Here is a 27,078-nt window from a genome sequence, read left to right as displayed (position 1 = left end):
CCCATTGATGGAGGAGAGGGTCCTCCATCACACCAGCGTGCTTCACAGGATTGGTTTGGCCATGGACCAAATGATGGAGAGGATGGCTCGATGGGAGAGGAGTGGCCTTCCCACCTCATCTCCAGCACCCCCTCCTTCAGCACCTCCTGTTCCTGCAACCACATCTGGCTCCGGGGCTCTTCGGCTGACGCTCCCACGGGAGTATGACGGAACGGCGGCTGGGTGCCAGGGTTTCCTTCTCCAACTGGAACTATACTTGGCTACCGTGCGTCCTGCTCCCTCCGGAGAGGAGAGCGTGAGCGCCCTCATCTCCTGCTTGACTGGGCGAGCCCTCATGTGGGCCAACGCAGTGTGGAATGGTCCGGACTCGGCGAGGGATAATTACCCAGAGTTCACCCGCCGATTCCGAGCTGTGTTTGACCATCCACCAGAGGGTCGGGCGGCGGGTGAACGGCTGTTCCACCTGCGTCAGGAGACGAGGGGCGTACAGGACTTTGCTCTGGAGTTCAGGACCTTGACCGCAGGAGCAGGGTGGAACGACAGGGCCTTGGTAGATCATTTCTGATGCAGTCTCAGGGAGGACGTCCGCAGGGAGCTGGCATGTCGGGACACCACCTTCACACTGGATGAACTCATTGACTTGGCTATCCGTCTCGACAACCTGCTGGCTGCCCGCAGGCGTTCGGATCAGGTCCTGTGGTTTCCACTTCCCAGCCCTCCTGCCCCTATCCCTATTTAGGAGGGGCTGCTTCGACGGGGACCGGAGGAGTAGTGTCCTCCTGCACCAGTTGTGGTCGACGAGGGCACTCGGCCAACCGGTGCTGGAGGAACTCGTCTGGGAGTCGGGAGGGCAGGCGGAGCACTACTCGATCACCCCAGGAGAGTAAGCACCAGACTCACCCAGAGCTTCCTGTCGGTCATATGTATGTGTTGACTTCATTCCCTGGGTTTTTTCCCTCTCTACAGCATAAGGCGCTAGTCGATTCAGGCGCAGCTGGGAATTTCATGGATCGTGGGCTCGCGTTAAGGCTAGGGATTCCCCTGGTGTCGTTAGACCTACCTTTCCCCGTGCACTCCTTAGATAGCCGACCATTAGGGTCAGGAGTAGTTAGGGAGGCTACGGTGCCGCTGGACATGGTAACGCAGGGGGATCATAAGGAGCTGATTAGTCTGTTCCTTATAGATTCCCCTGCGTTTCCAGTGGTGTTGGCAATTCCCTGGCTAGCTCAACACAACCCGGTGATTTCCTGGCGACAGGGGGCTCTTAAGGGGTGGTCAGAGGAGTGTTCAGGTAGGTGTATAAGGAGTTGTCGTTGGTGCGACTACGGTGGAGAGTCCAGACCAGGTTTCCACCGTGCGCATTCCCTCTGAATATGCCGATTTGGCTATCGCCTTCAGTAAAAAGAGGGCGTCCCAATTGCCACCCCATCGTCGAGAGGACTGCGCGATAAACCTTCTGGAGAACGCTGCACTTCCTAGGAGTCTCCTCCCAAGAGGAGACGGTAGCGATGGAAACATATGTTGCTGAATCGCTGGGACAGGGGTACATTCGGCCCTCCGCATCACCCACTATGGGGTGCCTGAGGACATCGTTTCTGATCGGGGTCCCCAATTCACGTCCAGAGTATGGAGGGCGTTTATGGAGAGACTGGGGGTCTTGGTCAGCTTAACCTCAGGTTTTCACCCCGAGAGTAATGGGCAGGTGGAGCGCGTAAACCAGGATGTGGGCAGGTTTCTGCGGTCCTATTGCCGGGACCGGCCTGGTGAGTGGGCACGGTATGTTCCTTGGGCTGAACTCGCTCAGAACTCCCTACGCCACTCCTCAACTAACTTGTCCCCTTTTGAGTGTGTGTTAGGTTACCAGCCGGTCCTGGCCCCATGGCATCAGAGCCAGACCGAGGCTCCTGCGATGGAGGAATGGGTACAGCGCTCCAGGGACACCTTGAAAGCCGTTCAGGATTCCCTAAGGTTAGCGGGAGAACGGCAGAAGAGGAGCGCTGACCAGCACTGCAGTGAGGCCCCCGTGTTTGCACCGGGGACAGGGTCTGGCTCTCGACCCGAAACCTGCCCCTACGCCTGCCCTGTCGGAAGCTGGGGCCGCAGTGTGCGGGGCCGTTCAAAGTCCTGAGGAGAATAAACGAGGTGTGTTACAGGTTACAACTTCCTAGGTATTACCGTATTAACCCCTTGTTTCATGTGCCTCTCCTCAGGCCAGTGGTGGCTGGTCCCCTGCAAGAAGGTGAGGTGCCTGAGGTCCCTAAACCCCCTCTGGACATCGAGGGGTCCCCGGCGTACACGGTTCGGGGCATTCTGGATTCGAGACGCCGGGTGGGGGGCCTACAGTACCTCGTGGACTGGGAGGGGTACGGTCCGGAGGAGAGATGCTGGGTTCTGGTCGGGGACATTTTGGACCCTTCTCTCCTGAGAGATTTCCACCGTCTCCACCCGGATCGCCCGGCACCTCGTCCTCCGGGTCGTCCTCGAGGCCGGTGGCGGCGCGTCAGGGGGCCGCGCGTCAGGGGGGGTACTGTCACGACTTCCCCTGCCTGTTCGGGCAGTGCTCGGCGGTCGTCGTCACCGTCCTACTAGCCACTACCGATACCTTTTTCGTTTGTCTGTTGGTTTTGTCTTATTAGTTTCACCTGTGTGTATTTTAGTTTAATTTAGAGTCCTTATATATAGTAGGTTGTCCCGCCCTTGTTTTGCGCGGGATTGTTTTTTGTTACTCTGTTGTATGATGGTTTTCGTGTGTGTATTCTCCGGACTATTTTGGTCCTGTGTATGGGCTGGTCAATTGTATGCTAGTAAATCGTGACACATCTACCCAGCGTGTCAGATTTTTAAAATGTTTTACGGCGAAAACACAACATATATTTATGTTAGACCACCACCAAACCAAAGAAAAAACGTAGCCATTTTTCCAGCAACAGATAAAATGACAAAAGCAGGATAAAAAAAAAATCAATCACTAACCTCTTGAAAATCCTCATCAGATGACATGTTACACAGTACATTTATGTTTTATTCGATAATATGCATTTTATATCCATAAATCTCAGTTTACATTGACGCCATGTTCAGAAAATTCTCCAAAATATCCAAAGGAATTATAGAAAGCCACGCCAGATAAGAGAAATACTCATCATAAACTTTGACTAAAGATACATGTTCTACATATAATTAAAAAGATACACTGGTTCTTAATGCAACCGCTGTATCACATTTTTTTTTAACGTTACGGAAAAAGCCTAACATTGCAATAATCTGAAACGGCGCTCAGACGTAACAATATTTCTACGCTATGTTGGAGTCAACAGAAATACAAAATTACAACATAAATGTTCCCTTACCTTTGATGATCTTTCATCAGAATGTAGTGCAAGGAGTCCTAGTTCAACAATAAATAGTTTTGTTTCATAATGTTCAATTCTAGTGTCCAAGTAGCAGCATTTGCTACCACTTTCAGCTCAAATGCCCAAAAAATGACTTCTGGTCCAGGATAACTTTGCATCAAAACTTCCAAATGTTATAATCATACATATCCAATAGCATTTCAACCGGATCATTCGTTTTCATCTGGGGCTGATTGGAACAGCCGAAGCACTCAAACGCAAACACGCCTCAACAAAATGGAAATCTTTTGCGACACCTACTACTTTCCTTCCTGTCAAAGTTCACAGCAAATCTACTGAATGAGGACATCTAGTGGAAGACATAGGAAGTGTTTCCAGATCCATAACTTGTTGGGAAGGGAGGGGGCGATGACGTCAAATTTGCCCCAACTTTCAGGATTTCAAAACTTGTTTGGAAGATTGCCTGCCCTGTGAGTTCTGTTATACTCACAGACATAATTCAAACGGTTTTAGAAACTTCAGAGTGTTTTCTATCCAATATTAATAATAATATGCATATATTAGCAATTTAGGACAGATTTTGATGCAGTTCACTATGGGCCCGCAATTCATCCAAAGGGGAAATACTGCCCCCTATCTCTAACAGGTATACCCTATTGTCGTAACTAGTCAGGTTCCTAATATGAGTACTCTCCACATGCCTAGATAAAGCACTGTTGATTGACTCTGGCTGGAAGATATCAGTCTGACCGGGAACCTTTCGGGCTGCACCTCTGTGGCGTTAGGCTTTGTGTCCAACCGTACTTTGTGTCCCAGTTGCTCCTTGTTCATGGCATAGCCAGAAAGAGAGCCAATCGAATGACAATCTTTGTAACCCAGTTCCTTCTGAGGTTCATCGACGACGCAACCTCCGAACAGTCCTGCTGCACCAACCACTCAGCACCCAAGCCTAACACTCTCTCCCTCAGTTCATTGCAAGCGGTAACTGTATTGAAAGGTTCTGTTCACCATCCTTGTTAATTGGGAGAGGGTACTTTGTGTACAGGTTGTAGAAGTGACCCTTGCTTATGCGGGCTGCCTCTCCGCATATTTTGAATAGGTTACCGTGAGCCAACCCCGAAGCCCTCATCGCTTGCCCACACAGCTCTGGGTTGGTAATCCACAGGGACAATGCCACTCGAAGGTTCTGCAGTCTGAGGCTGCGAAACTTAATGTCTTCAGAGAGTCTATCCATGTAGACCAGTCTGCCATCCGTCGTCAACCAGAACGATTTGACCTCCTGCTGGGAGGTGAGCTTTTCACAACACACCTGGCTGCACAGCTCGGGTTCTACGTCTGTCATCAGCGTATGGTTAACCCAGAGCAGTTCTCTATCGGTTAACGGTTCCGTTCTGTTCCACAGGCGCTTTGTGGTGTGGCAGGTTGAACCCGAGAAAAGCCAACAGTATCTGAAGTGGATTTTCATCGGTAATACAAACTCTATCACGGTCCATTTCGAGGGATTCGATTGCTCCTTACCTGTGTGACACATGGACATGCTGTCCCTGATGCATTCACTGAGGCACAGTATGACACTCTCCGATTCACCTGAGCTCCAGCTAAGTTCTGGATGTAACACATCAACAGGGTTGCGATCGCGCCACCGAGTGCTGCCCTCAAACCCGGAGAGACATCGTGGTGACTCATCGAGTTGGTGAGAGACCCCATCGACATCACTAGGTCTGCTCCTGTCGGGGTTGCTGACGACTGTGTGAGGGTCAGGCTCTCCAAGGACGACAGCAACAGAGAAATGAAGCGGATGAATAACGATAGAATGACCGAGTACAATCGACTGATAAAAGACCTCTTTGCACAAGCGGCGCTAATAAAGGAGCTCGGAGTGGAGCGTGCCAAAGCTAGGCTGTACGAGTTACAGCTTTACGACGCGTCGGTAAACGAGAAGTCAAGCTCCGTAATGTACCGATTTGAAAGTCTGATAGATAGGGTGTTTGAATATTTCCAAGTCAAAGGCATGAGAATGGAACCGTTTCAGATAGAGCTCTTCAGGGGAGTGGCTTTGGGTGTTACCATTAGCCAGCCCCGGAGACAGTGTGGAAAAAGTTTGATGATGAGGCTGTTACTAGCGGCTGTTCTCCTACACCTCGATATCAACGTCATGGTTCAGGCACAAAATAAACACATGTGCACCACCTTGAGAGTTGGGGTGGAGAGCGCCATGGAAGAACAGCTCCTGCCCTCTTTCCGACACACTGAGAAACCCGTGAACATCTGTGGTAACCCAGAGAATAGGATCTACAGATTCGACCCCGGTTACAAGGGATCGTCCTTTGCTCACTTCTTGTCATCCAGTAACGACGTGAGTATAAATGTAGATAGCTCTCAACAGGCAAAGGGTATCTACCATATCATTTCCCACTCTGTTATTTCCTACTGTGTCCTTTCCTACTCTGTTCTGTCCTACTCTCTGTTCTGTCCCGATACGCTAAGTTTGATGTGAAGCCTGACTAGTCACGATCCCACACATTCTAGCCATGTAAGTATAAGAAGGGCCCAACTGGCACACCAAGTGCTTCTCTTGCAAACTCGGTAAAGGGAGCGGCCGACTGAGGACTAGCATATGAGAGGACATTGCGACGAGGATAGGAATAGACACAGGTAGGTAATGGCCAACGGATGAAACGTCAACGCGTAGGCAAGACCCTGGGTGGCCCGGCTTCGTGTAGGAGAAGCTCTAGCACAGAACTAATGAAACGTCCAAATTGAAAAATTCCAACCGCGAAGCCTAGAACTAATGAAACGTCCAACCTGAAAAGTCCAACCTAGGGAATCATCCAGCATATGAGAGGACATCACTCCGAGGAGTGGAATCAACCAAGGTAGGTAATGACCGATCAATGAAACCTCAACCGAAAAATAAACAAGAAAGCAGGCAACCTTAGCCAGCACTTTTTGTCGAACCATCGTGAGGCACAGACCTCGAGTAGGAGAAGCTCCTCGAACAAGGAGATGAAGAATAAGAAGGGCTGAACCCTCGGACTGAGGGGGCAGGCTGAAACTGCACAAGTCAGCACAAGAGAAGAGGATATCAGCACAAGAGAAGAGAATATCAGCACAAGACAAGAGGAGATCGCGCAGAGGACACAGGTAGGCAACGGACAATGGCTGAACCCTCGGACTGAGGGGGCAGGCTGAAACTGCACAAGTCAGCACAAGAGAAGAGGATATCAGCACAAGAGAAGAGAATATCAGCACAAGACAAGAGAATATCAGCACAAGACAAGAGGAAATCGCGCAGAGGACACAGGTAGGCAACGGACAATGGCTGAACCCTCAGACTGAGGGGGCAGGCTGAAACTGCACAAGTCAGCACAAGAGAAGAGGATATCAGCACAAGAGAAGAGAATATCAGCACAAGACAAGAGGAGATCGTGCAGAGGACACAGGTAGGTAACGGACAACGGCTGAACCCTCGGACTGAGGGGGCATGCTGAAACTGCACAAGTCAGCACAAGAGAAGAGGATATCAGCACAAGAGAAGAGAATATCAGCACAAGACAGGAGGAGATCACGCAGAGGACACAGGTAGGTAACGGACAACGGCTGAACCCTCGGACTGAGGGGGCAGGCTAAAGCCTAGTGACATTAGCCTAGTGGTTAGAGCGTTGGACTACGAACCGGAAGGTTGCAAATCCCCGAGCTGACAAGGTACAAATCTGTCATTCTGCCCCTGAACAGGCAGTTAACCCACTGTTCCTAGGCCATCATTGAAAATAAGAATTTGTTCTTAACTGACTTGCCTAGTGAAATAAAGTTAAAATAAATAAATAAAAACCTTCATGTCTTAAAGATGGTCTGTTGTTTCTCTTTGCTTATTTGAGCTGTTCTTGCCATAATATGGACTTTGTCTTTTACCAAATAGTGCAATCTTATGTATACCAACCCTACCTTATCACAACACAACTGATTGGCTCAAAGGTAATAAGAAGGAAAGAAATTCCTCAAATGAATTTTTATCAAGGCACACCTGTTAATTGAAATGCATTGCAGGTTGAAGCTGAAGCTGGTTGAGAGAATGCCAACAGTGTACAAAGCTGTCATCAAGGCAAATGATGGCCACACATTTTTGGTTACTACATGATTCCATATGTGTTATTTCATATTTTGTATGTCTTCACTATTATTCTACAATGTGGAAAATAGTACAAATAAAGAAAAACTCTTGAATGAATAGGTGTAGGACCATGTGGTGTCAGGACAACAACCTCTCCCTCAATGTGATCAAGACAAAGGAGTTGATTGTGGACTGCAGGGAAAAAGAGGACAGAGCACGCCCCCATTCTCATTGACGGGGCTTTATTGGAGCAGGTTGAGAGCTTCAAGTTCCTTGGTGTCCACATCACCAACAAACTAACATGGCCCAAACACACCAAGACATCAAAACCTATTCCCCCCAGGAGGAGACTGAAAAGATTTGGCAACGGTCCTCAGATCCTCAAAAGGTTCTACAGCTGCACCATTGTACCACTGCCTGGTATGGCAACTGCTCGGCCTCCAACCGCAAGACACTACAGAGGGTAGTGCGAACTGCCCAGTACATCACTGGGGCCAAGCTTTCTGCCATCCAGGACCTCTATACCAGGCGGTGTCAGAGGAAGGCCCTAACACGTGTCAAAGACTCCAGCCACCCTAGTCATAGACTGTTCTCTCTGCTACCGCACGGCATGCGGTACCGGAGCACCAAGTCTAGGTCCAAGAGGCTTCTAAACAGCTTTCTTCCCCTAAGCTGTAAGACTCCTGAACATCTAGTTAAATGGCTACCCAGACTATTTGCAGTGCCCCCCACCCCCTCTTTACACCACTGCTACTCTGTTGTCATCTATGCATAGTCACTTTAATAACTCTACCTACATGTACATACTACCTCAAATAACCGGTGCCCCCACACATTGACTCTGTATATGGTCTCGCTATTGTTATTTCACTGCTCTTTAATTACTTGTGACTTTTATCTCTTATTCTTATCTGCATTTTTTTGAAACTGCATTGTAGGTTAGGGGCTCATAAGTAAGCATTTCACTGTAAGGCCTACACCTGTTGTATTCGGCGCATGTGACTAATACAATTTGATTTGATTTGTATCCCAACTTTTGACTCGTACTGTATACCAACCGTTTCTTTCCTCTGTCAGGAATCAACAGAAAAACAAGAGTGGAACGAAAGAGAACGAAAGAGGGAGAAGAGGAATCAGCAGGAGGAGAAGAGGCAGAAATGGGAAGAGGCCTGGCAAAAAACTTCAGCGGGAGAGAGCTGAGGAGAAGGACAGAAAGAAAGACCAAAACGAACTGAGCAGAGAGGTAAGAGAGGTGGGATGTCAAAAGATAACAATATGGTCTGAGAGATTGGCTAGGTGTGTGAAGACCAACAGCAAGAGTACGTCACAGAGGACTTCACAGAGTACGTCACGGAGAACTTCACAGAGTATGTCACAGAGAACTTCACAGAGAATGTCACAGAGGACTTCACAGAGTATGTCACAGAGGACTTCAGAGAGTATGTCACAGAGGACTTCACAGAGTATGTCACAGAGGACTTCACAGAGTACGTCACAGAGGATTTCACAGAGAATGTCACAGAGGACTTCACAGAGAATGTCACAGAGGACTACACAGAGTATGTCACAGACGACTTCACAGAGTATGCATGAGCATATGGCAGAAAAGACAGTTGAGGTACAGTATGTACATTATCTGAGAGTAACTTACATTTTTTTTACTAATATGTATATTTTTCCATAGTTGCTTGTCAAATGTCAACAGTATGTAATTCTACTAATGTGTGAAACTCTTAACTTATAATCTTTCTGTTCTGTTTCTCAGATTGAATGCTTTCAACTGACTTGGCATATATGCTGCTCCACCACACTTTACCCTCTCAATTCATGTATTCTTTGCTTTCCTATTTAGACACTGGCCTCCCTCTCAGATGCCAGAGCTTCTTTCCTGCCTTCTCCACCTGAGATCCATATGCTACCTTCATCCCTTGGATTGGCCTTCATCCCTTGGATTGGTTCATCATCCATACACCTTTATCTTTCTATTATTGTCATTTGTCAAGTTTTTTTGCAAGTGCTTACTTCATAAAAATACGTTTTTGCACGTTATCACAAGTAGTTGATTTTTTTCCACCACCAGGGGACAGTGCAGGTCCACTAAAGTGAGGACAGAGGAGCTTGAGGTGAGGTACTTTAAATGAGCGACACAGTATGTCGAGTTTCCATCTGAGGTATACCAAAGTGTTTTTACCGAAAAGGCTCAGACTTTTCTGTTTCCATCTACACAGGCCGGCACCCATGACTCACTGGGCCATGGCTCCGGCAGACCTGCTCTTACTTGGGGCCATAGCCAGGCCACTGGTACTTTTCAGCAGGCATATATATAACAATGGATAACTGTGAACTTGAAAACCTTCTCACAAAGCAACTGTCTTCATAATGCAGAGGTTGTTGATTCTACTACCGAAGTCTTTAGTGTCACACTGCTGATGGAAACACAATTACACTAGAGCTGACTGTAACATACAACACTGGCGACAGACACCCCGGTGCGTTAGGTGGAAGGAAATCACTACAGTAGTAGCCTAGTAGTAGAACACCTCACCCTCCCCCCAGTAGTAGCCTAAACCAGGATGTCACATGAAACATCCACTGCTGCGTTCCTGCTCAGCAAACCTCAGCGCGACAGACTCACAGAGACACAGTAGCAATGCAGCCTCTGTAGACTGCCTTAAAGGTTGGGTGTAGAGCAGGGGGCAGTTTGGGACATTTCGATCCAAGAGCCAGAGCACCTCAGCCAGTGCAACGTTTTTAACTCTTATCATTCAAGTAGTCAGTGTGGGGCACCATGCGTCATGTATTATTGCAGTAGTGGTTGTACAGCGCCATGTGGAGGCACATCAGAAAGTGTTATTACAGAGGAGGTGTGTGTGTCAAATATCCCATCTGCAGAAGAACTAAGATCCAAGGATATTTCCATCTAAAAATCAGACTGACAAATGCGATACGTGCTGGCTTATGGCTCATATAAATAAGGTTTTATAGAATGTAGACAGTACTGAGATGTGCAAATTCAGCGGTTGTTCTGTTCTCAGATCCGGTGTGTATTTTCATGTCAGAACCTTCCAGCAGAGCAGGTGGTGTAACCTAAAAGGAAGGAACACCATCTCCTGTCATTGCTATCAATATCACCACAGATGCTCTGTAAGTGTTTTCTCTGGTCTTGGATGTGGAGCGGCATCATGGCAGCCCAGGGGTGATTGATCGGCTCTCCCTGGCCCATCTGGAGGATACCCTTGCTGTGGCTCGGTCCAAAGCCTTGCGGTCTCAGTTCTGTTAGTCTGAGTGAAGGGATTGAGGTTCTCACACACGTACACACATGCACAAACACATACATTACACACACAGGTGGAGACCAATGGAGGCTCTCCTCAGAGGGGTAAGGGGAGGACCATCGTACTCAGTGAATTGAATAAAAATACGAAAAATGAAATAATGATCCTTTTTAGATAAAATTATACTAAATGTCAAGTAACTGATTAAAACACATGAAGGTAGCACCATGGTGTAGACAAATGGTGTGTGGCTGTTATGAAATTGATCAGGCTGTATTCATTCCGCAGGTTCTGTTGCAAAACATTTCTTAAATAGAAGCAAACGGAACGAAACCGGGAGGGACCTACCTGAATTTCTCCAATTGAAACTCTCGTTTTAGTATGAACTAGCATTGTTTGGACTAACTGTTTGGACTAATGATTACTGCCAGATCAGCTAGATGCAGGCAAGACTGCAAAGCAGTATTGAATGTGTCACCTTGATTACTCCAATTTGTCTCTCGACCTACGCACCTGTATTATAAACTTTCATTTGTGATGGGTATAGGGCAAATTCATGTATCATGTAGTAGCCTAAACCTATCAACAACCTCCCTAATCTTGAACGGCACCAACTGCCACTGGTGCGCACACACACACACACACACACACACACACACACACACACACACACACACACACACACACACACACACACACACACACACACACACACACACACACACACACACACACACACACACACACACACACACACACACACACACACACGTGTCCTATAGTGCACACCTGGCATTGCTGCTAGTGTCTGAGTTTAGATCCCAGTGTCTCCTGCAGGTCAGAGCACAGCTGTGCGTGGAGGTAATAAGGGTTGTATGTAGTGTAGCAGGGTTGTGCAGAGGTCAACTCCAACCACTGAGATGAGGTCCATTGTGATCTTTCTGGTTGAAACAACTTGTCATGATCTTCCTTGAAATTGGAATCTCTTTGAACATAATGATCTTTTGCCCTGTACAACGACCCCTCAAGAGTATTTTGCTACTTTAAATGGAGTCAATTGGCAATAACTCAGTTTCTTTATTTTGTGCTGCTTATGTAATCCATGAAATTAGTCAGACTGTTTCTTCCCAAGTTCAACTGTTGCAGCCTCTGATCTGCAAAAAACACATGGCACGTACTGCTGCTTTCTCTGCATGCTCATTTCTTAATGCTAGAAAACAGTGGAGGCTGTTGAGGGGAGGACGGCTCATAATAATGTCTGGAATGGAGTGTAACGGATGGAATGGAGTGAATGGAATGGTATATGGTTGATGCCATTCCATTGACTCTAGTCTAGCCATTATTATAAGCCGTTCTCCCCTAATCAGCCTCTGCTGGAAAACGGTCTGTTTCAATCCTCATGCCATTGTGTGTCTGCCTCACATTTATTTCTCCTTGAGTCAATAACACAGTATCTGGATTGTTATTGGCTCTAGTCACTGAATCAACATTTTTCAGACTTATTCTCAAAAGTCACTGAATTCTGTCACAAAACACATGTACTACACATAATCCTGAATAAACAGATCTGAAACAAGGAATGAATGTATCAGATGGCTTGTTACCAGGAGGAGATTGGCATAGTTTGATTGGCATGGTTTGTTTTGCAACGAGGAAACAATAACCTGCGCCTGTACATAAGAAACATGGCTCCCAACAACACAGACAAGAAAGTAACTGTCAGCCTGTGACGGGCTGCCGATGCATTGTCCTCCTCTTTCTGTTCAGCCTGGGCTCCCTGTGACACAAAATCATTACACGACCCAGTACACTCCGTCTTACCCCCTCTTTATTTTCCTACAAAAATATTTCACCTTAGAAAAGACGGCTGAGAAATGTACATGTTTTTGTTGTTGTAACTGCCATAGAACTTTTCACCTCAAATAGATCTGTATATATAGACTGTAAGTAAATATATCTTAGCAATATTAATAAATCTAGTTGTGTTTTGAGTGGGTGCCCTCCTCTCAGCAGGCAGGTCTCTGGTGGATATCCATGTCCAGTCACTGTACTGGTACCCAGACATCCTCCTATCCTTAGAGATAGTTCATGTTAGGAGAGACAATAGAGAAGGAGAATGGCGCAGCTGGGTGACCGCTGGGTATCGCTGACAGCTGCAGTGGCCACTGGCCTGATCAGACCAAGGCATCATGAAAACCCTACCAAGCACATCCCCGAGTAGGGCTCGACCACAATCCTTCTGTGCTTATTACAAAAATACATCCTAATAATCAATGCTAACGGGTTACCCTCTCTGATAACGGCAGGAGGTGCGACTGTATCTCAGCTGAGAACAAAATTAAAGATACAGGGCCAAAGGTCTCAAAAGGGCACGCGAGTCCAGTCAAGAAGGGAGAGTCAGTGTCATTAAGTAGTGTCCATTCCATCCAGATAGCCCTGACATTAGAAACTCAGTGAGAGAACAAGCTGTCCAATTATAGTGGAGTGTTCATCCGACCAGCCCACACATTACCAGTTGAATGAGTGAGAGGAGACAGATACATTTGTCCAGCTAGCTCACTGTAAAAAACACACATGGAGTGGTCTGTGTGTGTGTGTGTGTGTGGGTGTGAAGGTTCTTAAAGTAACTTTCCAGTAAAAAAACAAACATTTAAAAGTTAATATTCTGCTAACTCATACGCAAATAATGCTGTTGACTCATCCTATACTAGTATTTGTGGCCAAAGCATAAATTGGAGACAAAACACTTGAAAAACCCAACCTCAAACAGTTAAAAAAAATGCTTGGTTATTTCCTCAGAGAGGATGGTCATCTTCCTGAGGAGGATGAGCTAGCCAATCAGTGGTCTAGTCGTGTGAATATTTTTAATGACCGGTATACGCCAACACCATTCTGTTGTTGGGGCACGCCCCACAACATTCCAACAAAGAAAAGCTGCTTTTTAACATAATACATTTTTTGGGGAAGGAAAACTTTCACTAATATTGTAATTAATAATAGGTCATATTTCACAGAAATCCCAAAACACTGGAGAGTTACTTTAAAGCTCTTATAGTGATTGCAGGAACAAGGGGACAGGGAGCACAGCATCCCAGAGGACCACTCTCCTTCTAGACTGCTTAGTCACGGAGGGACATTTTGCTATAAACTTGTTATCATTATCATCATCAAGTTGATATACTATTTCCATTATCGTCATGTTATTACATTTCTAATTCAATCCAGTATCATAATTTAAACATCATTCATTTGAAAGTATATTGATCCATTGAGAAAGATTTGGTATAATAAATAAAACAAATAAACAATGAGGATCCCAATTAAGATAACAATAACAACAAATTCCTCCAGTCATTGTTTTGATTCGATGGTGTAGCTGGTCGGGCAGAACCAAGGCGAAAAGCCCCTTAAGCCACTCCCCCGCTCTCAGCAGATTGGCTGCTGTACTTCCTGTCACAGATTGAGGCCGCTCCCCACTGCTTACATTATAGAGGGAGGTAGGATAGTACCCCAGAGACAGTCAAGAGGGCAAGTAGCCAGAGGGGGGAGGGGGAGGGCTGGGCTCCCAAGGGCGAGGCAGAGTTGGAGGTGCAGGAGCACACCTCGTAGCCGTTTTCGGCGTGGTCGGCGTGGTGCTGCCCGTGTAGCCGCGTGTTAGCCGTGTTATTGGCCTCTGTGGCTGGGGAGTCCGACTGCATCTCTGTACACACCAGCCAGTCCTTTCCTATGGACCGTGGGTACCCAGCCTCCACCTCCATATCGCTGCCCACCACACGCCAGTACTCCTTCCCCTTGAAGAAGTATGAGGAGCCTTAATGAAAAGAGGAAGAAGACAAAGAGGCTGCATAAGTGAAAAAGAGGGTGTGACGATTGATTTTGCTATGGTAATACATCAGTCACTTGATTCTGTCTTGCTGTTTTTCGTCCAGTCCCTCTCTCTATTCACCAGTTTGTTTTCACACACCAGTTCGTATTCCCACAACAAACTCTCATTCTCTTCCTCTCTCTCAAATATCATTCCCCCCCTCATCTGTCTCCTGTGTCTCTACAAGCAGCTATCTCTTCCTCTCTCTCTCTCCCTTCCTCGCTCTTATCCTTCCTAGCACTATCTCTCCCACTCTTTCCATCCCTGCCACCACATCCACCTCTCTCCCTGAGGTCTTTGATGTGCTTCCAGTTCCCAGGCCCCCAGGGTCCACGTGTGTATGTATGAATCCTCTGGTGGCTCAGACTGTCATTTTTGCGCGTGTCCTGTGCTCACCGACATCAAACAGCTCCGAGCAGGACCTCTAGAGTTGGCAACAGTACAGAGCCCAGCACACGGAGGAAAGCGCTTACATACACTCAGCCACAGGAGTCGCTACAGGGGAGAAAGAATCTAACTGGCTCATGTGGAGACTCGGCTGGAGCTTGCCATGCGTGTGTGTGTTTATGCACTGTAGAGTGAGTGTGTATAATGGCTGTGTGTGTTACTGAAGAAGGGGTTTTGATAACTTTTGGTCACTATACTGTATGAATATATTTGATAAGCTATTCTATGTATTTGTAGCTACATTATATGCTTGTTTGTGTGTGTGCGCGCTTGAGTTTCTGTGAGACAGATAGAGAGGTGAGGGCTGTATACTGCATGTGTGCCTTGGTGTGATATGACTTACCAATGTGTCACACTGATTGTACTTTAATTACTGTTAGACTGGCCCTCCACTGGTTAGGGTCTGACTGAGATAGGCATGAGTAAGGAGCTCACTGCTGAAAGTACTGTGCAATAGCTGGGACATGATGCCCTAGCACCCCCCCCCCACACACACACACACACACACACTCCAGCTGCAGGCGATTGCTGCCATGACAACCCAACAATGAAAACACAGGCTCAGCGATGAAAACACTATGGTTGAATCCCAAATGACACCCCATTCCTTATACAGTGCACTACTTTTGACCACAGCCCTATGGGCCCTGGCTGACAGTAGTGCACTAAATAGGGAATAGGATGCCATTTGGGACACAGAACCTATCATTCCAAGATCACACTCCAGATCAAAAGACCGAATATCAAATTACATGTTAGGGGCCGTCTGCATTGAGAGCTTTAGAATGCATAGCGGCTCCACCAGGACTGTGGTTCAGGCAGGCTTGACTGACCAATGACCTGGGCTGTTTTTGACTAGATTAGTCTCCAGTCTGAGAGTTAGAGGGCAAGGGGGCTGGGTAGGAAAAGGACCCAGTGTGGGTTAGTAGTGGATATACTGTAGAAGTAGACCTGTCAGGACCCTGAGGGCAGGCATGAATGATATACACTCAGGTACTCCATTCTTTTTTACTAATGCTTCCATTATTTTTGTGTACTGTCAAGTGCAGTGTACTGAATGTGTTTTTCAGCTTGTATTTAGTTTTATGAAGTGAGCGATATGTAGTGAGTAAATGTGTGTAAATGTGTGTGTTTAGTATGTTGATCTGTGTGTGTCTAATACTCACTGTCAGACCATCGCATGGCGTCGTCTAGTGGGGACGGGATCCCCTTCCACAGTGTGCTGTCTTTTGGGTAGCCCTGATCCATACGCCGTAGATGGTCGTCATAGCGCCAGTAGCGGTTGTCCTTGAAGAAGTAGGTCTTGTCATTGTGGAGCCACACAAAGGCCGCGTCTACACCCTCCATAGGCAGGCCGAAGTCACTGATTGGCCGAGGATAACCCTCCTCCACGTTGTTGTCCTTGAATATCCAATACTTTAGTCCTGAGGAGGCGGGACAAAGGAACGTCAATCAACGAGAGTGAACTGGATAACTCAATTTAATAACTCAACTGAATGAAAGTGACTTGTGATTAAATGTGTTTTGTGATTAAACTATTCAATTGACTGAAATATAGAGATACAGGTTTTACCAAGATACAGGTTTTACCAAAGAGGTGTTCTTGTTTTTGTGCTTTGGTAATCTTGATTGTATTTTAAACTCTCTGTTATCCACAAAACCGTCAAAAACACCCTCCAAGGCCAATGATGACGCACGTCCATCAATGATGACACATGAAAGCAGCAATCAGCAGTTACACAATAACAAAGTGTTTCCCCACCAGTGTTTTTGTAAAAGGCCTCAGGGATGCAGCCGGAGAAATGTAACCACTCTGAAATTCATTGACAGAGCTATGGTTCGAAGGACTCATCATCCATGATATAAAATGATAGTTTTAACCATGTTTGTGGCTATATAGTGTTTGTTTACATTTGCTTTATTTACAAACATCGGAGTAAAACTAGCTTAAATTTTGTGTTCTGATGGGGTGTGACAGTTGAACTAATAAGCTCATGAGGCATTGCATAAGTTATATCCTTCAAGAATCAATGGGCACCGATCATACATTTATAAGTTCACAAATGGAAGTAGCAACTGATAGACCTCTTTTCATGTGTTTCTCAGAACACATTCACCTTCCTTTGACCAGCCCATCATTGGGATCATAGCTGACCTCCCTGCCTCAACCACGGCCACGGCAGAGTTTCCGAGTTATGTACCTTTGAAGAAGATGATCTTGTGGTCCCCAGGTCTCTCGTAGACAGCGTCCACACTGTCCAGGTTGGTAGGCAGGCCTCTCCAGAACCTGTGGGTCTGAGCCGGACGCAGAGACACCAGGTGCTTCTCTCGCGTCAGACGCCAGAAATACTTCCCTAGGAGGAGGAAGAGAGAGAAAGTAAAATAAAAATAGGAAGGAAATGTTTTTTTAAAAAGTGGAAGAGAGAATACAAAGTCCTTCTCTCTCTGTTTAAGTGTGTGTGTGTGTCTGTACAGGACTGTATGTGGAGTGTGTGTGTGTTTGTATGCATTGTATGTGTGTTAATTGTAAAATAAGATAAATGGTCCACAGGGAAAGCATGTGTGGACACCTCAGGGCATATTGTACCCAGGCAGGCACACAGCTGGCAGAACCAACCAAGCGAACAGGGAGAAGCAGATTCAGCCTAGCTCCCAGTATCTGTGTCGGACTGCCTTAGTCTAAGTTTGTCTGAGTTTAGTCACAGCCTGTGCATTATTACTTTGTAATCTGCAGCTCTACAGTGTATTAACAGCGTCCATACATACTTAACTTTAATTATTACCAGGAGTTCTCTTGAGGTTAACCGATGTTAATTAAGATTTTTTTTGTTGCAAGAGAGACCTGTCTCATAAAACCTTATAACTGGACAGTAAAATGTATCCAATTGATTGTGTGAGTCAGATGGAACTGGGGGCCCCTCTAGGGCTATCCCCTGTTTTGGTGTGAAGGTGTGTGTGGAACTCAGAGAGATATGCTTGGCTGGGTTCTATATTGATCGCAGGCAGCGCCACACTCTGTTTTCTCTCCTTTCTGGCCTCTCTGTGTACCTTTGAAAAAGAAGGCCTCTCCACGAATCTGGGCCACTGCATCGAAGTGACTTGTGCACCTGTTAGGGGCATCTCGTGTCGGCCTAAGAGAAGAAAGAAAGGGAGAGGGGGGGAGGGGAGAGAATGAGAGAGAGAGGGGGGCGAGAGACAAAAGTGAATAATATAATTAATTGAAGAAACTAAGACAGAATGTTCTGTACACCAAACCACTTCTCTATCCCCAGTCAGACGTACTGTAATGTGTGTACGTGTTACTATGCCAGTCTAAATCAGTGTCTTCTCATCTTAAACCAATGTGTGTGTGTCTCTGTTTGTTTCATGTATGCAAAGCGCCCATGCGCACTATATTTGTGTTTATTTTCTGCATATGCGTGTCAATTAAAAAACGAGCCAAACATCAGAGGAGATGTTATCGTCCTGACGCAGGAGACCGAGGTCCTCCACGCATTATCCCAGTGCTAATGACTGAGTAAAGCGCTTGACGTGTCCTGGCTGCAAATGACGAGGCAATTACAACGACAGGGCTGCTTTTGTGAGATGCTACTCGCCTAGATCCTTATTAACAAAGATCTCCATTCAGGGCTTATTAACAGAGGAGCTGCGAAGAGACTACTATATTAGTGACCTTTGTCGGGCTAAATCCACCTTCTCCACACATTATCCAGCAAGATGGAGTGGAGGAGAAATGAGAAGGGAAAGCTACAAAAAAGAGGACAAAGTCTCCGCTTTGTATGAAAATCTATTACATTAGATGAGTGCTGTGTCATCTGGAGACTGGATTTGGTATAAATGGACTCATTTTGTACTGTTAGCACACGCTCGGCTGTACTTTACTGTGACTCGAGAACAAGGTGAAGTAAGGACTGCTATCTCTCACTGCTGCGGCGTTGTGACAATGTCCAAACTCGCTGACCTCCAGGACAGATGGATGACTGAGGGAGAGAAAATGGGTCTGGAAGTTTCTGAGCTTCAGTTTGGAGGTATACAGGGGTGTGTAGATTTAATGTGTCTGCTTGTGTGTCCATTTGAGTGTGTGTGTGTGTGTGTGTGTGTGTGTGTGTGTGTGTGTGTGTGTGTGTGTGTGTGTGTGTGTGTGTGTGTGTGTGTGTGTGTGTGTGTGTGTGTGTGTGTGTGTGTGTGTGTGACTTACGGGACAGTAGATCTGTTCTCAGGGAGGTCCAGTAGTACAGGTGGGTCAGCGGTCTGGGAGGGATCATCAGGACGCGCCGTATGAGACACTGAATCTCTCACCCCTGGGAAAGATGAGAGGGCAAAGGTCAAATCAACAGCACTTTGACACGCAACCCCACATTCAGATACAGATATTCAACACATAGGCTGCGTTTACACAGGCAGCCCAATTTGTATGTTTTTTTCACTTATTTGTCTTTTAACCAAACAGATCAGCTCTTTTGCCCATAATCGGGCAAAAGATGAGAATTGGGCTGCCTGTGTAAATGCAGACATACAGCCCCAGCATGACTCAACATGGTCTCTCCCTCCCTCCTTCCATCTCTCTCTCTCTCACCCTCCCTTTCTTCTTTGTCCTACCTTGCCCGCTAACTCGAGTCTCTTCCCTTCTCCCCCAGCCACTTATCCCCTCTCACCTATCAGTCTTCCTATCCTCCTCGCCTCCCTCTCTCTTCGCCCCTCAAGTATCTGTCTTCCTCTACTCTCCTCCTCTTCTACCTCTCTCAGTAGCATGGCACACAGTGATAAGCAGGGCCTGTGCCACAGGGATGACCAATTAAAGCCCTCTCTTCGCTCCTTGCATATAAACAAATCAATTCTGCTTCCTGTGCCGAGGCCTTGGGTTTTCTGCTTTGCACCACCCATGTCGCGCTGAGGGATGGGCGGCCACATCCCGCTAGGAATCATGGGTAATTATAGGAGACATTTGCAGTGAGTGGTTGAGGGGTGGTGGTAGGTAGGATTTTCTGCACAGCATGTGTACATAGAAGGGATGGCAGGATGCCAGTCCAGTGATCTGTGTAAGTGAGGTAGGTGAGGTAGGTGGGGGCAGGTATAGAAGAGTTATGGAGGAGTAGCCAGGCAAGAGGTGTTCAGATGTGTGGGCCGAAGGATAAAGATGACTGAAATAGGAAAGATAGGAGGAGAGTGGAGGGAGATGACTGGAATATGTGAGATGGAGAGGGGGAGGAGAGAAAGAGAAGTGTTGGTTATAGGAGAGAGACGTGGGCTGGAGAACGTACCGTAGAGCTGCCAGACGCGGACCTTGTCCTCATAAGGGAGGTCATACTTGAGTGGGTCCCCCACAGGACCCTGGTAGTACGGCCTCATGATGGACTCTATTGCTGAGGTGTGGGCCAGGCCAATAGCATGACCAAACTCATGCACTGCTACCGCAAACAGATCCATCCCGTGAGAGTCTGAGGAGAGAGAGCGAAAGGATAGAAGTGAGAGAGATAACGGTGAGATTTCTCCATCCATTAGAGCAGAGAAATGCTTTAATAAAGCTTTTGTATCATGAACACACCCCTCACTGATAGACAAGACAAGTCAGAAGAATGTAGTGTTGGACTGCCCTAGAAAGCCTTGGCTTGAGTGAACTGGAATGGCTAATAGGAGCAGGAGCCTATGAGGAGGTAGGACCCAGGAGTGCATTTTTCCATTTGCTTCAGAGGAGAAACCCAACTGCCACGAATGATTTATCATCGAATAGATATGTGAAAAACACCTTGAGGATTGATTCTAAACAACGTTTGCCATGTTTCTGTTGATATTATGGAGTTAATTTGGAAAAAAGTTTGCGTTGTAATGACTGAATTTTCCATGGTTTTTCTTAGCCAAACGTGATGAACAAAACGGAGCGATTTCTCCTACACAAACAATCTTTTTGGAAAAATTGAACATTTGCTATCTAACTGAGAGTCTCCTCATTGAAAACATCCGAAGTTCTTCAAAGGTAAATGATTTTATTTGAATACCTTTCTTGTTTTTGTGAAAATGTTGCCTGCTGAATGCTAGGCTTAATGCTATGCTAGCTAACAATACTCTTACACAAATTCTTGTGTAGCTATGGATGAAAAGCATATTTTGAAAATCTGAGATGACAGTGTTGTTAACAAAAGGCTAAGCTTGTGAGTGATAATATTTATTTTATTTCATTTGCGATTTTCATGAATAGTTAACGTTGTGTTATGGTAATGAGCTTGAGGCTATGATTACCCCCCTCCCCCGGATATGGGATTGCTCGATGCAAGAAGTTAAGCCGAGATTACTGGTGGACAGCCACTCCCACTGACCAGGTTGGAGGAGCCGAAGGGGCCTTCGTTGTCGGTCTGCTTGGTGTTGTTGTCAAACAGAGGAGCGGAACAAGGAGGATTGCGCTCTGGTCCAGGTGCGGCAAATTTGTCGGGAGGGGGTGTGAACCCAAACTGACACTCGAAAGGTGACAGTTCAGCAGGGTGTTGAGAGCATATTCGGCCCAGATGAGGAACTTGCCCCAGTTGGTGACTTGAGTGGAGACAAAACAGCGGAGGAACTTCTCCAGCTCCTGTTTGATCCGCTCAGTCTGCCCATTCGTCTGTGGGTGGAACCCAGAGGAGAGACTCCCGACGCCCCCAACAGGGAGCAGAAGGCTTTCCAATACCGTATGATGAACTGGGGGCCACGGTCCAAGACAATGTCCTGTGTGAGTCCTTGTAGTCGAAAGACATGGCTAATCATGAGATCAGTTGTCTCTTTGGCCGAGGGCAACTTCATAGGGTGATGAAATGGGTGACCACCAGGATAGTGGTAAGCCCTTGGGATGGAGGTAACCCCATGATAGTCTAGGGACAGGTGGGAACCAGGGCCGGTTGGGGATGAGCAGAGGTTGGAGCAACCCAGCCCGTTGCTGTCATGAGGACTTGCTTTCGGCACAGATGAAGCAAGCTGTAGCGAAGGATCTGAGATTCTCAATCATGTTGGGCCACCAGAATTTCCATCTCAGGAACTCCAGTGTCCGATTAACCCCTGGATGCCCTGTTCATGTAGAGGAGTGTCCCAATTGTAGTACTCGAGAATGGGCTGAGCGTGGAACATAAAGTCTGTTAGTGGGACCCCGCCGGAGTCAGGTTCTCGGTCTGGGCTTGTCGGTCCGTGATCTCAATACTCCATACTACAGGGACCACAATGCGGGAGCTGGCGATGATGGGCTTGGGGTCTTTCTCCTCGTTAGAGACATGTTGTTGAGACAGGGCGTCTGCTTTCTGGTTCTTGGATCCCTGGTGACTAGTGTGAAGTTGAACCTGTTAAAAAACAGAGCCCACCGAGCCTAGCGAGTGTTCAACCTCTTCGCTTCTTGAATTGAGACCATGTTCTTGTGGTCCGTCCAGATTACGAAGGAATGAGGTGCCCCCACCAACCGGTGTCTCCACTCGTCAAGTGCCCACTTAACTGCCAAGAGCTCCCGGTTGCCAGCATCGTAATTGCATTCCAACTTTGAGAGCCGCTTGGAGAGAAAGGCACATGCGTGCAGTTTCCAGTCCCCCTCATTCTGCTGTGAAAGGACCGCCCCTGCTCTGGTATCCGAGGCGTCCACCTCTACCATGAAGGGACGAGCAGGATCAGGATGAACAAGGATGGCTCCAGAGGTGAAATGTCCCTTGAGCTCCTTGAATGCCCTGTCAGCCTCGGGGGTCCATCAAAACCGGGTCTGGGACTGACGGGTTAGGGCTGTGAGAGGCGCTGCCACCGCACCAAAGTTGTGTACGTCTGTAAAAATTGGAAAACCCTGGCCTTGTTTGAGTGAGGTGGGACGGGGCCAGTTGGTGACCACCGTAACCTTTACGGGGTCCATCTAGATGCCGGCGGGAGAGATAATATGAGAGATAATATAGCCCAGGAATGAGACTTGGGATACGTGGACCTTACACTTCTCTATTTTGACATATAGCTGACTCTGCAGGAGGCGTCTCGGGACTTGGCGGACATGCAGGATGTGTTCTGGAAGGGTCTTGGAGAAGATCAGGATGTTGTCGGGGTAAATAAAGACGAAACGATTCAACATGTCCCTAAGAGTGTCATTGACCAATGCCGGTAAATTCAATAATCCGAATGGCATGAATCATAGTGGCCACTAGGGGTGTTAAAGGTAGTTTTCCATTCAACTCCCTCTCTGATTCTCACCAGATTGTAAGCATTGCGGAGGTCCAGTTTGGTGAAGAATTGGGGCCCTTGGGCAAGCTCCAAGGCGGAGGACATCAGGGATAGGGGGTAACGGTTCTTAATCATAATCCTGTAATCGATGCAGGGATACAGATCCCCATCCTTCTTTCCTACAAAGAATAAGCTTGCACCAGCTGGGGATGTTGAGGAACGAATGAAGCCTGCCTCCAGCGACTCCCGGATGTAGTCGTCCATGGATGCTGCTTCAGGGGCCGAGCGGGAGTACAGAATCTGAAGAGGGATGGGGCATTTCACGCAGGGATTTGTAATTCTCTGGCGAGGTCCTGATCAATGAAATGATCCACGGCCCCGGAGTTCACGAAGGCCTGAATATGGTGCTGATGGTTGTCCCAGTGTAGGGTCACCGGTAGTGACAGTCGGTGACTGGGTAGCCTGGGAGTGACTACACAGCTTGTCAGGGTCTCCCCCTGTCCTGGCGAGCCCCTGTGTTTCCCGTAAGCTCTGGGCAAGTAGAACAGACAGAGATGGCCGAGACCTCCGGAGTAGAGGCAGCAGTTTTGCACATGCGCATGTCGCCTTCCTGTGGGCTCAGACATGTGCATCCCAGCTGCATGAGCTCCTCAGTACTGGGGAAACCAGGATACGGAGATGGTATCAAAGGTACGCTGTCTCACTCATTCTTGGATGCGGTTGTTGATCTTGAATACAAGCGTTATCAGGGACTCAAGTTTCTCTCCCAGTTTCTGAGAGGCCAGTTCATCTTTGATAAAGTCAGACTGACCCTGGTGGAAGTCGGCGACGAGTGCCTCAGTATTCCACCCACTCTCGGCAGCGAGGGTGCAGAACTCAATAGTGAAGTCAGCCACTGCATGCGGAGGTTGAATAGCCGGCTCGCCGCTTCTCGTCTGCCGATTGGGTGGTCGAAGACTCGTTGCAACTCAGAAATGAAGGCTGATATCAAATCAAATTTTATTGGTCACATACACATATTTAGCAGATGTTATTGTGGGTGTAGAGAAATGCTATGGAGCTGCAAGGTGGTGGCTGCAGTTCCCACACCACTGTTGCCCATGCAATGGCTTTACCCAATAGTAGAGAGAGGATATAGGTGATCTTGACCCGATCGGTGTGGAACAAGAAGGACTGTAGCTCGAACACCAGAGAGTACTGTGTTAGAAACCCCTTGCATCTTCCCGGGTGGCTGTCATGCTACTCGGAGGCTGGGATCTTCGGTTCCCGGTGCAGGTTCCCTGGGAAATCTACGGTGACGACTGGAGCACTGGGCGCTGAGACTTAGGCAGTTGTTCCTCCTGGGTTGTGGGTGTGCATTGGTTGGAGGGAGTCGGTGAGTGGCCGGAGAGTCTCTGATATTTGGGAAAGTTGTTCTTGCTGTCACCCCAGCAGTGCTCCTTGGTGGGTTATAACATTCTTGATCTGGCCGATCTCTGCTGGGTCCATGCTGGAGGCAGACGCTTGCTGTGACATGAGGTAGGACCCAGGAGCAGAGAAGAGAACCAGACGAGGAACCAGTGGTTTAGAATAAACGTAAATACTTTACTTGGAAAAAGTTCAACAGTAGGTACATAGTAAAACTGGGACAACAATAAACACTAGGACTCGAAAACCTACTCAGGAGACAAACACACACAGCAAACAAATCAAACATCTGCAAAGGGTAACAGAAAATACACATCTCTTAAAAGGGAATCATAATTAGTAATAGAAAACACCTGAGTGTCATAATAGGCTCTAGGGCGGTCTCTGCCGCCCTCTTCTGACAGGTGGAACCATGACGCCAATCTCCTGTTTCTGTAGCGTGAGGCAGCTTGATGAACAAGTACACCACCTGGACAGGACGCTAGTCTATTGCAGGGCCTTAACCCCCATTGATCTCCTCATGTTGAGTGTCAAGCAAAAAGCAAATAGTTTTTACAGTCTTTTACAGTCTACAGTTTACTCGGCCGAGAATCAAACTCCCAACTTTTCAATCTCAGGGGGACACAGTGTTTTTCTCTTACTTATAAACTCATCTTCATATAGTTACAGTTAAGGAGACTGGCAGACAGGCACAGAGGCTTTTAATGCTTTTAGGGTAGTGGTGCAGAGAGATAGTTATGGAAATGAAGCCTGATCCACGAGCTGTCAGTCACAGACGAGCATGGAGGGACACCTGGAGCCAGGGCAGCATGCTAGAAATACCGTTCCTCTCCTCCACGGCTGAATTTGCTTTAAAAAAAAGAAGGAAAACCTGTTCGTCTGGCTCTGCTAAGCGAGACCAAGAGTTCTAACCTGTGGGTAAGAGATTTCGATTGCGGCTCTATCATCCACCAAACTCAGTGTGGTGTGTGTTAGTGTGCCACAGCTAGCTAGGTTCCCTGGTGCTTTGTGTGTGGCTAGCTTTAGATTAGCACAGGCTTGGCTGCATCTCAGGGTCATGCTGAAACACAGACAAATGAGAGAGTTGGTGATAGATTCACTCCTGGTTAGTGTAGCCACCAGGGCGAGGAAAGCCGAATTCATGTTGTAATCTAAGGGAGCACATTGTGCAGAAATGGAATGGAGAAATGGAGGAAGGGATAAAAGGAGGGAGAGAGGTTATGGTACCTTGGTGCCATTTCCTTTACAAGGAGTAAGCAGGGTGGAGGAGGAAGCGTCTGGGCTGGGATGGGTGGCAGCAGGAGGTACAAAGAGAGAGAGAGAGTACAGGCCAGATGGAGTCTGTCTGTCCCATTAGATTTAGGGATGGAAACCTTTTCTAAAAGCAAGCTACAGGTGGCCAGAAAAGGGTGCTGCTGGGAAAACATTAGGAGTCTGTGGAGGATGAGAGGAACAACCCCCCATTCCCTTTTAGAGTCCTTTGTTCACTGACTACAGCAGGTTCAGCCTTGTGGCTGTTTACTCAGCCAAAATGCGTTCAGCTTTGTGGAACCTGACTCCATGCCCCTGTGACCATCTCCAAATATGACTAGGGCTCCATTTCGATGTCTCTCTCCAATCCTCAGGAGAGGGCTGCTGTTCCTCTGTGGTGATGGCGATGGTGGTGATGGCGTACAGCCTGTTAGCCATGGGGTGCACCCTGGTCTCTGAGGAGCCAGTCAGCCAGAGCAGGGAGACTAAATGACTGGCTGACAGCTTGATAATGTGGATGAGCAGGGTGGAGCAATTTCTACCTTCTCCCACATCATTCTCTTCTCTGTCTCTCTATCTCTCTGTCTCTCTTTCTCTCTCCCAGTTTCACACAAACACGAACACACTCAAGTGTGCACACGCACACAGGCATGAACCAAAGCCAAATTAAAAACACACCTGCTAAATGAGCCTTTTGTTTCGGCCACCGTAAGCTGTCTGCATTAGCGAGCAATCAGCAGCGAGATTATGAATAAAAGCAATCTGTCTGCTGTCAAAACAAAAACATCATTCCATTTATGTGACTCCGGCCCCAAGAGCCTACCCTGGCCACCACATTTAATGTCACCCCTTACAATCAACCAGTGGGGAGCAGAATGCTAGAGAACTTAAATGGAGCTTTCAGCATTCTTCTAGCTCCGCTGTTCTTCAAATGCCCATTTTAAATTCAGTGGTAATTACATACATTAGCAGATGGCCCTCAAAGGGTGGAAAGTTGTAAGGTCCTGACAAGAACAATACAATGGGAGATTAGAGAATCGGCAAGGGGCGAGAGAAAAAAAAGGGTGAGAGGAAAAGCAATTGCTCAAGTCCTTATTCCTCTGGTAACGTCCATCCTTCTTAAGAAGATTAGGGCCCAGGAAGTCTACTGAACCACCGCGTTTCACTGCTAGCTCTTGACCTTACAAGTTTTCCAACCTCTCCAAAGATGATCCTCTT

General features: G+C 47.3%; 1 protein-coding gene across 1 annotated transcript in view; it reads right to left on the bottom strand.

Moving 5' to 3' along the window:
* Positions 1 to 13,584: 13,584 nt before the first annotated feature.
* The window catches only part of LOC135544520 (matrix metalloproteinase-17-like), an 80,836-nt gene continuing 67,342 nt past the window's right edge, over positions 13,585 to 27,078 (bottom strand). The window contains exons 5-10 of the mRNA XM_064972193.1: positions 20,313 to 20,489; positions 19,250 to 19,352; positions 18,100 to 18,182; positions 17,253 to 17,405; positions 16,218 to 16,475; positions 13,585 to 14,550 (exon numbers count right to left, since the gene is read on the bottom strand). Of these exons, the coding sequence (XP_064828265.1) occupies positions 14,225 to 14,550; positions 16,218 to 16,475; positions 17,253 to 17,405; positions 18,100 to 18,182; positions 19,250 to 19,352; positions 20,313 to 20,489 (1,100 nt within the window). The 3' untranslated portion in view covers positions 13,585 to 14,224. The remainder of the gene's footprint in view (positions 14,551 to 16,217; positions 16,476 to 17,252; positions 17,406 to 18,099; positions 18,183 to 19,249; positions 19,353 to 20,312; positions 20,490 to 27,078) is intronic.

The sequence above is a fragment of the Oncorhynchus masou genome, chromosome 8 (assembly GCF_036934945.1).
Source record: "Oncorhynchus masou masou isolate Uvic2021 chromosome 8, UVic_Omas_1.1, whole genome shotgun sequence".
Lineage (NCBI taxonomy): Eukaryota > Metazoa > Chordata > Actinopteri > Salmoniformes > Salmonidae > Oncorhynchus > Oncorhynchus masou.
This window is presented reverse-complemented; position numbering and strand designations above follow the sequence as displayed.